Genomic DNA, 13,209 nt, shown 5'->3' with positions numbered 1-13,209 from the left:
GTCATGAATCACTCTCCAGTTTGACCTCCCCTTGCCTGCTGCATCCTATCAGCCTCTCCTGGCACTGCAGAGCCCTCGTGTTAATGTGTTTGATAGTTAATATGTTAACGTGTTCGCCCTTCAGATTCCGCAGGTTAGCCCTTTACCTTTGGGACTCCACCTTGAGTGGTCTCTCATCTTGAGAGGTCCCACTCAGGTTCACAGCCTRTCCTGGGACATCCCCTGAGCTCTCATGGCTGCTTCAGTTTCCTCTGAGCATCTGTGGAGGCAGTCCCAATCAGACAAGTCAGAAACCTTGGCTTTCTGCTTGGGTACTTACCACCAAGAAGCAAGCTCTCTGTCTAGTTCCTGGTCTCTAAGAGATCCCTCTGGGACTCCGAGCTCAYCCCCCCCAAACCTGTGGGGAACCTCAGAAAATCAAGAGGGTGTCCTTGCAGGGTACAATTCCTTGGACATATTCTTGACAACAATGTTGGAAGAGAAGTCCAACCTCCTGCCATTGCACTGACAGCCCATTTCAGTACAGTGGTGCTCACGGGGAGATCAGCTCTGATACAACTGGTCTGCACTGCCTGATCCTGCCCGTACTCACAGCAATGTGACTGTAGACAYAGCAGTACTGTCACCAAGGTGCAAGAGATCTTAGGGCTGACCCAAGTACAAGAGCACAACAGGACAGAGCAGAAGTGAAAAGACAACAGCTCTGAAAAGACCAAGTCCTGCTGCTGTCAATGGATATGACTTGAGGAAAGCAGCAGCCCCAACTTGAACGTTGAAGAGGGAACTGCCTGCTGAGGCAGTGAGGGACAGCACTGAGGACCAGGGGCTGCCTCTCCATGCACTGCCTGGACTGTTCATTCACTCAATCACTTCATGCCTGGTGCTGCTCTCTGAGTTCAAGAGAATGTAACAGGGGTATGAGCTGAGACCAACATTTTTTCTCCTTGTTCCTCTACTTTGTTTGAGTATGCAGTGAACCATGTTTGCCATATACATGAGATACCTGGGTCAGAAAAAAAGGTAGATGCTAAAGAAGAAGTAGGGTAAACAGTTGATAAACATTTGGCAACAAATATATCACAGACATAACAAATAATTTTTTAAAAAAGGAAGAAACATATGAACAAAAGACAGGCTTGGCTTTTGCTGTGATACCTTGAGAGTCACYGAGGAACTTGCTGATATGTTGTATATTTAAATAGTTTCCTCACAGCATTCTTCAGCTCCTTGTTCCTCATGCTGTAGATGAGGGGGTTCATTGCTGGAGGCATCACTGCATACAGAAGAGCCACCACCAGATCCAGAGCTGAGGAGGAGAGCAAGGGGGGCTTCAAGTAGGCAAAAAAATGAGGTGCTGATGTACAGGGAGAAAACAGCCAGGTGCAGGAGGCACATGGAAAAGGCTTTGTGCCGGCCCTGCTCAGAGGTGATTCTCAGCACAGCAGTGAAGATCTGCATATAGGACAGCACAATGAAAATGAAACACCCAAAGACTAAAAAATTACTAAATACAGTAAGTCCAGCTTCCCTGAGGTAGGAATCTGAGCAGGAGAGCTTGAGGATGTGGGGAATCTCACAGAAGAACTGGTCCACTGTGTTGCCTTGGCAGAGGAGTATGGAAAATGTGTTGGCAGTGTGCAGGGCTGCATTGAGAAAACCACTGGCCCAGGCAGCTGCTGCCATTTTGACAGGGGTTCTGCTGCCCATGAGGGTCCCATAGTGCAGGGGTTTGCAGATGGTAATGTAGCGGTCATAGGCCATGACTGTGAGAAGAGAACACTCTGNACTCTGAGTATTGAAGCACTGTAGAGAGAAGGGACCAGCCCAGAGTGATATCTGGCTGCCATCTTCAAAGAAGAGGGGTATGAGATGGCACCTTGACTGTGGCCAGAGGAGCTGAGCTCTCCTAATGCATACAGGACCCATGGTSATGCCCCACTGGTACTCAGCTGATGCCGACTTTATGCCCCTGAGCAGCCTTGGTGTCAGAAATGACCCTGCAAAGGGAAACCCCCCTCATTGTCCTGGGGTGCATCCTACGGAGCTCAGAGTAGTGGGCTCTGATGTTCCCCCACCTCTGCTGATGAACTAGGAAGCCTGGCATCTTGCTTCAACACAGACTCTAGGTCAGATTCAAATGAGAGATTCCTGAGGAGATGTGAAATGAACTGGATAAATAYATTTTTAACATAGGCCTAAGAAAAGAAAAGTAAGAAAGAAATGAATGCACAAAACATAGCCTTGGTGCCGGGTATCCTGGTGAGCAAATACACTTGGGACAGTTATTGGCATTGACCTTGTAAATATTTAATCAGTTTGCTCAGCGCCTCTTTGAGCTCCTTGTTCTTCATGGTGTAGATGAGGGGGTTCGCTGCTGGAGGCATCACCATGTACAGAACAGCCACCACCAGATCCAGAACTGGTGAGGAGATGGAAGAGGGCTTCAGGTGAGCAAATGTGCCAGTGCTGACAAAAACGAAGACCAAAGTMAGGTGTGGGAGGCACATGGAAAAGGCTTTGTGCCAGCCTTGCTCAGAGGGGATCCTCTGCACAGCAATGAAGATCTGCAYGTAGGACAGTACAATGAAAACAAAACATCCAAAGCCTGAACAGGCACTAACCCCAAGAAGCCCAGCTTGCCTGAGGTAGGAGTCTGAGCAAGAAAGTTTGAGGATGTGGGGAATTTCACAGAAGATCTGCTGCACTGTGTTGCCTTGCCAGAGGGGTATGGAAAAGGTGTTGGCAGTGTGCAGGAGAGCATTGAGAAAACCACTGGCCCAGGCAGCTGCTGCCATTTTGACACAGGCTCTGCTGTCCATGCTGGTCCCGTAGTGCAGGGGTCTGCAGATGGCAATGTAGCAGTCATAAGCCATGACTGTGAGGAGAGAATACTCAGTWGACATGAAAAAAGCAAACAGAAACACCTGGGCAGCACATCCTTAGTAGGAAATGGTCCTGGTGTCCCACAAGGAATTGGCCATGGATTTGGGGACAGTGGTRGAGATSGWGMCAAGGTCAAGAATGGAGAGGTTGAGGAGGAAGAAGTACATGGGGGTGTGGAGGTGGTGGTTGCAGGTTACAGCTGTGATGATGAGGCTGTTGCCCATGAGGGCAGCCAGGTAGATGCTCAAGAATAGTAAGAAGTTCAAGACCTGCAGGTCCTGTGTTTCCATAATTCCCAGGAGGAGGAACCTATTGAGGGAGTTGTAATTGGACATTTAACTACCATGAGCTTATTGAACTGTCCAAGGAGAAAAAAGACAGTGACAAGTTAGCAGAGACTTTTAAAGGAAAACAAACACAATAATAAAACATTCCATTTCTTATTAATAATCCCTCATTGGTTTTTTTTCTTTATTGAGAAACCTTTTATGCAGTTCCCTTACTTGAGTTTTGGTTTGCTGAGTGTGTCATTAGGGGCAGGGACCTCTGCCTATGGGCTCCAGAAGACTTTGTCCTGTTATACAGCAGCGGCTACGTGGTAACGGGGTTGACTAGCTCTGACACTCACAGTTTTTGCCATATGAAATACACTTGTTTTGTGGGATGGCCTTTCAGTATCTTCACACCCTGTTCTAAAGAACGTGGTTTCAAGAACAGAGTGTTAGGGATTTTTTAATGTTGTGTATTTTCTTTAAGATGCCTCTGTCACCTCTGAGCATTTCTACTGAGAGTMCAGAGACTTCATGGGTCCCTCAGGTCGCACAGCAATGAGACAGCAGAGTCTTTCTGGAGGGCAGCTGACAGCCTGCCAGGACACCACAGGGAAACAGTGAAAGGACTCTCAGAACTGATGATGGGCTCTCCCTTAGGGAGGGTCAGTTCATTTCCCAGCCCCACAGACTGCATTTCCTGGAGCTCCACAAGTTAAAAGGGGGCCGGGGTAACCTAATTCTTATGCAGACCCCTCTGCTGCACAATTTGCAACACTGATATATGAACTAAACTCCCCTGCCCCACCCCCCCAAAGAGCTCTTGAGCAAGAACAAGATCATCAAGGACAGGAGGGGAAACAAGGAGCAACAGCATGATCCTTCTGGCAAGGGAGGGAAGGAGAGAGAGACAGAAGGGGTCTCAGGAAAGCCTTCACCTTACCCAGCTGGGCATGGTAGATGGCAACACAGCAGGGCTGTCACTCTCAGCCCCTTTTTCAGGCAGCATGAAATGGGCTTGTGGCAGGAGGGATACTCTTCTCTTCTGCTGCAGGTGTGGCTGCAGAGGAGGCAGCTCACGGCCTGGAGCCAAAGCCTTTCAGGATGGAGGCTCAGCTTCGTGGGAGGGGAGACNATAGCCTTGATGCCAGATATCCTGGTGAGCAAATACACATGGGACAGTTATTGGCATTGACCTTGTAAATATTTAATCACTTTGCTCAGCCCCTCTTTGAGCTCCTTGTTCCTCATGCTGTAGATGAGGGGGTTCACTGCTGGAGGCACCACCACGTACAGAACTGCCACCACCAGATCCAGAACTGGTGAGGAGATGGAAGAGGGTTTCAGGTGAGCAAATGTGCCAGTGCTGACAAAAAGGAAGACCAAAGTCAGGTGTGGGAGGCACATGGAAAAGGCTTTGTGCCGGCCCTGCTCAGAGGGGATCCTCAGCACAGCAGTGAAGAGCTGCATGTCAGACAGCACAATGAAAATGAAACACCCAAAGAATAAACAGGCACTAACCAGAATTAACCCAGTTTGCCTGAGGTAGGAGTCTGAGCAAGAAAGTTTGAGGATGTGGGGAATTTCACAGAAGAACTGCTGCACTGTGTTGCCTTGGCAGAGTGGTATGGAAAATGTGTTGGCAGTGTGCAGGAGAGCATTGAGAAAACCACTGGCCCAGGCAGCTGCTGCCATTTTGACACAGGCTCTGCTGTCCATAAGGGTCCCGTAGTGCAGGGGTCTGCAGATGGCAACGTAGCGGTCATAAGCCATGACTGTGAGGAGAGAATACTCAGTAGACATGAAAAAAAACAAACAGAAACACCTGGGCAGCACATCCTTAGTAGGAAATGGTCCTGGTGTCCCTCAGGGAATTGGCCATGGATTTGGGGACAGTGGTGGAGATCGTGACAAGGTCAAGAATGGAGAGGTTGAGGAGGAAGAAGTACATGGGGGTGTGGAGGCGGTGGTTGCAGGTTACGGCTGTGATGATGAGGCYGTTGCCCAGGAGGGCAGCCAGGTAGATGCTCAGGAAGAGCAAGAAGTTCAAGACCTGCAGGTCCTGTGTTTCCATAAACCCCAGGAGGAGGAATTCATTGAGGGAGCTGTCATTGGACATTTAATTTACCTTGGGCTTACTGAACTGTCTAAGAAGAAAAAAGACAGGGATAAGTTAGAAGAGACTTTTAAAGGAATACAAATACATTAATAAGACATTCCATTTCTTATTAATAATTCCTCATTTTTTTTTCTTTATTGGGAAACCTTTAATGCAGTTCCCTTGAGTTTGGGTTGGCTGAGTATGTCATTAGGGGCAGGGACCTCTGCCCATGGGCTCCAGAAGACTTTGTCCTGTTATACAGCAGGGGCTACATGGTAATGGGGGTGACTAGTTCTGACACTCACAGTTTCTGTCATATGAAATACACTTGTTTTGWGGGATGGCCTTTCAGTGTCTCCACACCCTGTTCTAAAGAATGTTGTTTCAGGAACAGAGTGTTAGGGATTTTTTTTAATATTGTGTATTTTCTTTGAGATGCCTCTGTCTCCCCTGGGGAGTGCTCCTTAATTACAGAAATCCTTGGCATTTCTACTGAGAGTCCAGAGACTTCATTGGTCCCTCAGGCAGCACAGCAATGAGACAGCAGAGCCGTTCTGGAGGGCAACTGACAGCCTGGCGGGACACCACAGGGAAACAGTTGAAGGACTCCGAGAACTGATGACGGGCTTTCCCTTAGGGATGGTCAGTTCATTTCCCAGCCCCACAGACTGCATTTCCTGGAGCTCCACAGGTTAAAAGGGAGCTGGGGCAAGCTCACTCCTATGCAGACCCCTCTGCTGCACAATTTGCAACATCGACAGCTGAACTAAGCCCCCCCCACCCCCACCCCCAAAGAGCTCTTGAGCAAGAACAAGATCATCAAGGACAGGAGGGGAAACAAGGAGCAACAGCATGATCCTTCTGGCAAGGGAGGGAAGGAGAGAGAGATAGAAGGGGCCTCAGGAAAGCCTTCACCTTACCCAGCTGGGCATGGTAGATGGCAATGCTGCAGGGCAGTCACTCTCAACCCGCTTTTCACGCAGCATGAAATGGGCTTGTGGCAGGAGGGATAACCCTCTCCTCTGCTGCAGGTGTGGCTGCAGAGGAGACAGCTCCTGGCCTGGACCCCAAGGCTTTCAGGATGGAGGCTTACCTTTGTGGGAGGGGAGACATGGCAGCTTGCTCAGAGGAAGGTGTCTGCTTTGGAGGGACTGACCACAAGTTGGCCAAGTCCATTTCCCATGAGAATTCTGCTAGCAGTTCCCTCTCGTTCCCTACCCATCTCTGCNGAGAAGTGCAGGAGCTGCAACTCCCGGGTGTCTGCAAATGCCAGGAGGAGGAACTYGTTGAAGGAGCTGCSATTAGACATTTGACTGCCCTGGGTTTATTGAACTGTTCAAGGAGAGAAAAGACAGCAACAAGTTAGGAGAGACTTTTAAWAGAAAACAAATAAATATTCAATTTCTTATTAAAAATCCCTCATTGCTTCTTTCTTTATTGGGAAACCCTTTGTTCCATTCCCTTGCTTGAGCTCTCATTTGTGTTGACTGTGTGTGGCATATGGGGCTGAGACCTCTGCCCATTGGGTCTGTACAGCAGGGACTACGTGGGAATGGGGGTGAGTAGTTTTGACACTCACAGTTAGTGTTAAATGAAATTCTCTCATCTTGTGGAAGGGATTTTCAGCATCTTCACACCCAGTTCTAAAGAATGATGTTTGAAAAACAGAGTGTTAGGGGTTTTTTTAAGTATTGTTTATTTTCTTTCAGATGCCTCTATCACCCTGGGGAGTGCTCTTTAAAAGTAGAAATCCTTGGCATTTCTACTGTGAGTCCCCAGAGGAAAGCATCCAGTGGCACTTGGTGCAGAGTGGGGACATCTCGGCTGTCTATTAGCCTTGTTCCCAGCTCTCCTGTGCTCCCATCTCTTTCAGCTGGAGGATGACGTTACTCTAAAAAGCAACCAATCCTGCCGAGAGTAGAGGAGTCCCCTTTCAAAGTGCAGGTCTTCAAACTTTCCTCCCTTTCCCCAGGCACCTGAGGGAGCTCTCCACACTTCCCTTCTGGCTGCTAGAGCTAGAGCACAGGGCTCTTTTCAGCTGCCCATATRCAACCTCCCACCACCACCTCCATACTCCCAGCATCTCTGCACCTTCTTCATGGGTCTCTCAGGTAGCACAGCAATGCTMTGAGGCAGCAGAGCCTTTCTGGAGGGCAGCTGACAGCCCGGTAGGACAGCACAGCGAAACTCTCCTTAAGGGAGAGTCAGTTCACTTCCCAGGCCCACAGACTGCATTTTCTGGAGCTCCACAGGTTAAAAGGGGGCTGGGGCAACCTCATTCCTATGTAGACCCCTCTGCAGTACGATTTGCAACATTGATGTTGCAACGTTGAAGAGGAAGTGAAGGTGAAGGGGTTTGATGAGCTTTCTCACAGACTGTCTGATCTCTGAAAGTGAAGAATTTCGAATCTGTGTGCCTTGTCAAAAGAGAAACCTCTTTCCTTTTTTCTCCCTGATAAAATGAGGAAACAGAAAGTCCTGCAAGGAAAGTTCCTTCCCTTTCAAGGAGCCTATTTTCCCCTTCCTCTGCTGTGCAGGGACACCACCATGAATCACAGCCCTGGGCACACCTGGGTGCGTATCCCAGCTTCACAGCCCTGCAGCTGTCCTTGGCAGAAAGTAGCAGCATGTCCTGTGCCTGTGGCAGTGTGGCATGGAACCCCTGCTCTGAAGCACCTCCTCCTGCTCTGCAAAGGAGATTGATACTTCAAAAACCTATCAGTTATGGGGTGAAACAGCTTTAGACAATCCCTTCCGGCACCTCTATAGCATTGCCTTGCTGCCAGAGATTTACTATGTCAAGAGCTGGGAAGATTGCCCCCATAAGGAGCTCTCCTCTGTCCTCCCACTCCACACTGCTTYTCACTTCTCTCTGTCATGTCTCATCTCCTGTCAGCAGCAGCAGGTAGTGCCTGGAGCTCTGCTCCTCTTATGCAGAGGAGCTGCTGCTGCACACAGCTGTGCCTCGACAGTGCTGTCAGGTTGTCCTCAGCTCTCTGGAGCCTGTTCCCCCTCAGGATCAGGGGTTCAGCTGAAATCGTGATTTTCTCTGTCCCCTGTGCTCCCTCCTCCAGGGAAATGTTCACTGGGGTAAACCAAAATAATCACCCTTGGTGCCTCTCTAAACAATACAGAGAGACCAAATGCAGCATTGTCACTTGTTTCATCAGAGGATGGCTATCTTCAAGAGGTGGAAACATCCCTCCCCCTGGAAATCCATATTCCTGTGTCTTAACTAGGCAGGACACCTAGAAGTGGACAAGAAGTGAGCTCATTTATCCATGGTTCAAATTGACTCATCTGTATGACAATCTGGGCATCACAAGTGCATTTTGAAGCCTGGGCTGGAGTAGGGTCCAGATCTCTCCTGTGAACTTCATAAACACACAGGAGGTGGGATTTTCCTTACAAAACTGAAGTGAGCACAATAGATACATCTGCATGGGATCTCCTTGTCTATGCTCCCATTGCAATCACTGAAGATGGAGGGTGGGAGTCAACTGTTCACATACAAACACCTGGTGACAGTTAAAGAGACAGAGGTGAACGAAGGCATGTGACAGAGACTTCTTGCTCTGATGGAGCAACTAAGATACCCCCATCCTTCTAGAGCATGAAGGGCCAGCTGGGAAATTTCCATGACTGTCTAGAATGACACTAGATGCCTACTATGACTAGAGCCCCACTCACTATAAAGGCATATGAGATATATGAAGATCCCAATGTTATAAACGCAAACAGTTCAAGTAATTCAGTGCAGACACTTGATTTAATGACATAAATATAGGCTGTCAGGGCCATGTTGGATGCCAGGGGTGTCCAGCACATCCACATATCTCTGGTAGGAGATGAGGAGGCAATGCCCTACATGTGAAGTGTTTGCTGGAATACATGCAGATCTTCCATGAGATGGAACAAGACATACATCTCTGAAGGGCAGACGAGCTCAGGAAAGCTGGCAGGTAATTCAGGACTGCGCCTGTCAGGCACAAGAATGCTCCATATGAGCAGTTTGTAAAATCAGTAATCATCTCTAGACCCCAGCATCGCTAAACAGGGAGCCCCCACATGAGCTCCAGGGCAATAAGGCAGCATAAGGAAAGAGAAAGAAAGCAGATGCTGCCAAGAGGAATTTAGAAATGTTGTCCAGCAAAGTGGAGTGCGAGGGAAGCCAAAACTCCCCTGGGATAGAGACCCTTGCAGGAAATGTGAAGGATGAGAAGAAGAGCTGCTCCTGCTTCAGTAACAGTAGAAGAATAAAGAAGGAAGTGTGGGCTCTGCTGAATGAAGTAGGGATTCTAGTAAAAGTGAATGTAGATATGTCTGAGGAGCTCAAGTCCTTCCTGGAGGAGGTTACCCAGAGAGGTTGTGGAGTCTCCTTCTCTGGAGATATTCAATACCCACCTGGACGTGATCCTATATAACATGCTCTAGGTAACCCTGCCTGAGCATGGGAGTTGGACAAGCTGATCTCCAGAKGTCCCTTCCAACCACAATCATTCTGTGATTGTGTGATTCCTGGCTTCAGTCTTCACCAAGATGTTCTCCTGAGCTATTGTACCTGGAGTCAGGGGTCCCGAGGAGAAAACAAACCTTTAGTGCATAGCTGTCTACAGCTCAACCAATAAAAGTCTTGGGGATTGGATAGTTGGCATCCATCTCTGTGGAGATCAGGGGAGATCCCACAAACCAGATAGAGGAATATGTTGTGCTTGTCTTCAAAAATGGTCACAACGGCAACCTGGGGAGCCACAGGCCATTCAGTCTCACATTGGTGGAGAGTGTGTCATGAAGCTGTACTTGTGAAGCAGAGGAGTGGAGAGTAGCGGATATCCAGTAGACATCCAGATAGGTAAAATCTAGTTGAATAATCAAGCTCAGAGCATTTTCATGAATTGTCAGGAAGGCAGGTAAAGGTGGGGTATGCAAGGACATACCCCACATCCTGTCCTGTTTGACAGGCTCATCAGCAGGGCAGAACAGTGCATGCATCAGGACAGGCAGAGATCTGACCGRCAGAGGACTGACCCTAAGGAGAAGGCCCTGGACATTAGGGGCGATGCCTTATGAGCCTGCGGTGCATGCTCACCACGGATGTGGCTACTGAATACAGGGCTGCATTAGGAAGCATCTGGACAGCAGAGAAGGGCAGTTCTTTGCCATCTCGGCTCAGCACTGGAGTGGCCCTGTCTAGAACACTCTGTCCCAGTGTGGAATGCCCAGCACTATAGCAATGGGGAGCACCTGGAGAGGGTTCAGAAGGTCTGTCCAGATGGAGTTGGGGATCACACCAAGTCAAAGAATGGCTGAGGTTGGAAGGGACCTCTGGAGATCATCTATCCCAACCCCCCTGGTCAAGCAGGGTCACCTACAACATGTTAGACAGGATTGCATCGAGATGGGTTTTGAATATCTCCAGAGAAGGAGACTCTTCCTGGACACAACCTCAGGAGACTCCACAACCTCTCTGGGCAACCTCTTCCAGTGCTCTATGACTCTCACAGGAAAGACATTCCTCCTCATATTCAGGCAGAACTTTCTGTGGTTTGATTTTTGCCCATTGTCTCTAGTCTTGTCACATGGGACAACTGAAAAGAGTTTGTCCCCATCCCCTTGACACCCTCACTTCAGGTACTTATACACATTGATAAGATCCCCCCTGAGCCTTCCCTTCTCCAACCTAAACAGGCCCAGCTCTTGCAGCCTTTCTTCATAGCAAGGATGCTTCAGCCCTCTGATCATCTTTGTAGCCCTACATTGGACTCTCTCCAGTAGCTCCATGTCTCTCTTGTACTGGGGAGCCCAGAACTGGACGCAGTACTCAAGATGAGGCCTCAGCAGGGCTGAGTCAAGGGGCAGGATCAGCTCCCTCAGTCAGCTAGTAATGCTCTTCCTAATGCAGCCCAGGATACCATTGGATTTCCCAGCCTCAAGGGCACATTGCTGGCTCATAGTCAACTTGTTGTCCAGTCTGAAGCACAAGGCCTGTATGGAGAGGTTGAGGGACCTGGGCTTCTTTAGCCTGGTGAAGCAGTGGCTAAGATCAATATAGTATTCACCTGTGACTGCTGGAAGGGTAGTTTCAGAGATGAGGGAGCTTTTCTTGGTAGTGGGAAAGAACATGAGAAGGGGAAAGAGCCACAGATTGCATATTGAGATGTTCAGACTGGACTTCTGGAAAAAAAATGTCACTCGTAGGGTAGTGCTGTGGTGCAACAGGACATGCAGATATACTGAGTGATTAGCCCCTGGCTTTGTGTTTCAAGGAGCAGCCAGTAAGGACAGAGGCTGAAAGTCTCCAGAAGGTCTTTGTTCCCTTCACATTGGCTGGTGTGCCTGCCATGAGGCCTGCAAGAAGATGATGTTTCCTTATGACACTTGGTCTTGTTGCCTTCTTGTCCCCGGGAGCCCAGGAGGTGCTGTAATGTTGTCCTGACCTCACATTGCACAGTGCGGCCCTCACACTGCCCCTAGGAAGAGATCTGAGCAACATGTGAGGGAAAGGATCACCCTACCCAGGGGCTGGGTGTCAGTACTGCTCACACTGCTTGACAACACACATCAAGGTGGACTTGGTATCAGAGCCACTCTCACATTGCCTTTGCCTACCTTCTATCAGTGCCACCACCTTTCTGCTCTAATCAGCCCCCGGGGAGGCTTTGTTGGTAACGGCCCTCAGTGGGACCTGTTAACGCTCCAAGAAACTGGGATTTACTTCTGACTTTAACTTCTTGAGAGGTTTGTTCAGCCTCCTCTCAGTATCTGAAGTTCATGGGCTCAGAATTAAATTGACCCAGCAGGTCATCATTAAAATGCAAAAGACTCAAACGAGCCATGCCGCTTTCCATAATTTTCTTCAGTTCTTCGGTTCTTGTGAGGCTAATTGGCAAAAATTCAGAAATGTACTGAAATTAGGTAGATATCAATAAGCACCTGAAAAAGAAAGATGTCTGCTTCTTAGGCTTTTGGTATGCTTCAGTTTTCAGAATATGTCATACCCACATTCTCTAACTGATACTGATCAAGGATGTCTCCTAATGAAGTCTGAGTATGTAGGAAAAGCAGTATTTTTGATAGTAGACAGGTATGGACTAACTTCCTCCCCAGCTCCCCAGCTTTGCCATTTCCCTCATCAGGGAAACAGACACAGAAGGATTTTTCTTAATAGCAAACAAACAAAAATAAAACTTGAGATAGTTTAATGAAAGTTAAAAGACTGAACTGCATGGCAAGCCGAAGCTGCCTCCAGAGATGTCCACTGCCCACMAGACATGTCTGCCATGAACCTTCCTAGAAATGTTTCCAACAGATAGATAGGAAAGGTTAGACAAGAAACAGAGCAAAGGAGTTGGCTAAAGAAACAAAGAGATTCCTGAAGATGATACAAACTTCAGAATCCCAGAAGCTCACACCAGCAACTGGAGAGTTGAGAGGCATCAGAATGGATAAAGAGCAAGGGGAAGAGGAAAACTGGGAAAAACTATGACAAATGCATGTGCCCAGAGAGTCTGATGCCAAGATGCTTTTAGAAATGATCATTTTAATTAGGACGTGGAAAAATGTGAGAGACTACTGAGAATACATCCACAGCTGAAGAGACAGAACAAGGGAAGGACAAGGTCAAGAGCAGATCAGTATTTCTTCTCCTGAGATTCATACCCTTCCTGAAGATTTGCACTCTTTCATCATAGGAAATTTAATTAATTAAAATTAAAATTAGCTAACTCTTGAGCTGACGAAAGTGTGCTCATATTTCTGAAATGTTGAAAGCAGTTCCTCACATTTCCAGGCAGAGCTCAGGTGTCCAACCACAGGCACCCAGTGGCACTTGGAGAGACCTGGTGTCTTGGTGTCTCTGAGGTCAACTCTCCACAGTGTCTACATCTGACTATGTCTCAGTTTCCTAGTGAGTGGAGCTCTGCTAGCAGTGGGCATCTAGGATCTCGGGGGCCAAGG

The 13,209-nt window shown here is 48.3% G+C and overlaps 2 protein-coding genes and 1 pseudogene across 2 annotated transcripts; all 3 read right to left on the bottom strand.

Moving 5' to 3' along the window:
* Positions 1-1,163: 1,163 nt before the first annotated feature.
* LOC146588196 (olfactory receptor 14C36-like) lies at positions 1,164-1,761 on the bottom strand (annotated as a pseudogene).
* A 521-nt stretch (positions 1,762-2,282) lies between these two features.
* On the bottom strand, positions 2,283-2,873 carry LOC146588195 (olfactory receptor 14A16-like). The gene has a single exon (XM_085318407.1). It carries the CDS (start codon positions 2,871-2,873, stop codon positions 2,283-2,285), a length of 591 nt encoding a protein of 196 aa, XP_085174533.1.
* A 1,461-nt stretch (positions 2,874-4,334) lies between these two features.
* On the bottom strand, positions 4,335-5,271 carry LOC146588194 (olfactory receptor 14A16-like). Its single transcript, XM_085318404.1, has one exon. It carries the CDS (start codon positions 4,953-4,955, stop codon positions 4,335-4,337), a length of 621 nt encoding a protein of 206 aa, XP_085174530.1. The 5' UTR covers positions 4,956-5,271.
* Between the last annotated feature and the right edge of the window lie 7,938 nt (positions 5,272-13,209).

This window comes from Rhea americana, unplaced genomic scaffold, assembly GCF_003343005.1.
Source record: "Rhea americana isolate MKP2758 unplaced genomic scaffold, rheAme1 scaffold_533, whole genome shotgun sequence".
Taxonomy (NCBI): Eukaryota; Metazoa; Chordata; class Aves; order Rheiformes; family Rheidae; genus Rhea; species Rhea americana.
The sequence above is the reverse complement of the archived record's forward strand: the minus strand, read 5'-3'. Positions and strand labels throughout refer to the sequence as shown.

Bases quoted from the DNA above. Each gene is read 5' to 3' on its own strand.
- LOC146588194 (XM_085318404.1), bottom strand. From the start codon at position 4,955: ATGTCTACTGAGTATTCTCTCCTCACAGTCATGGCTTATGACCGCTAC.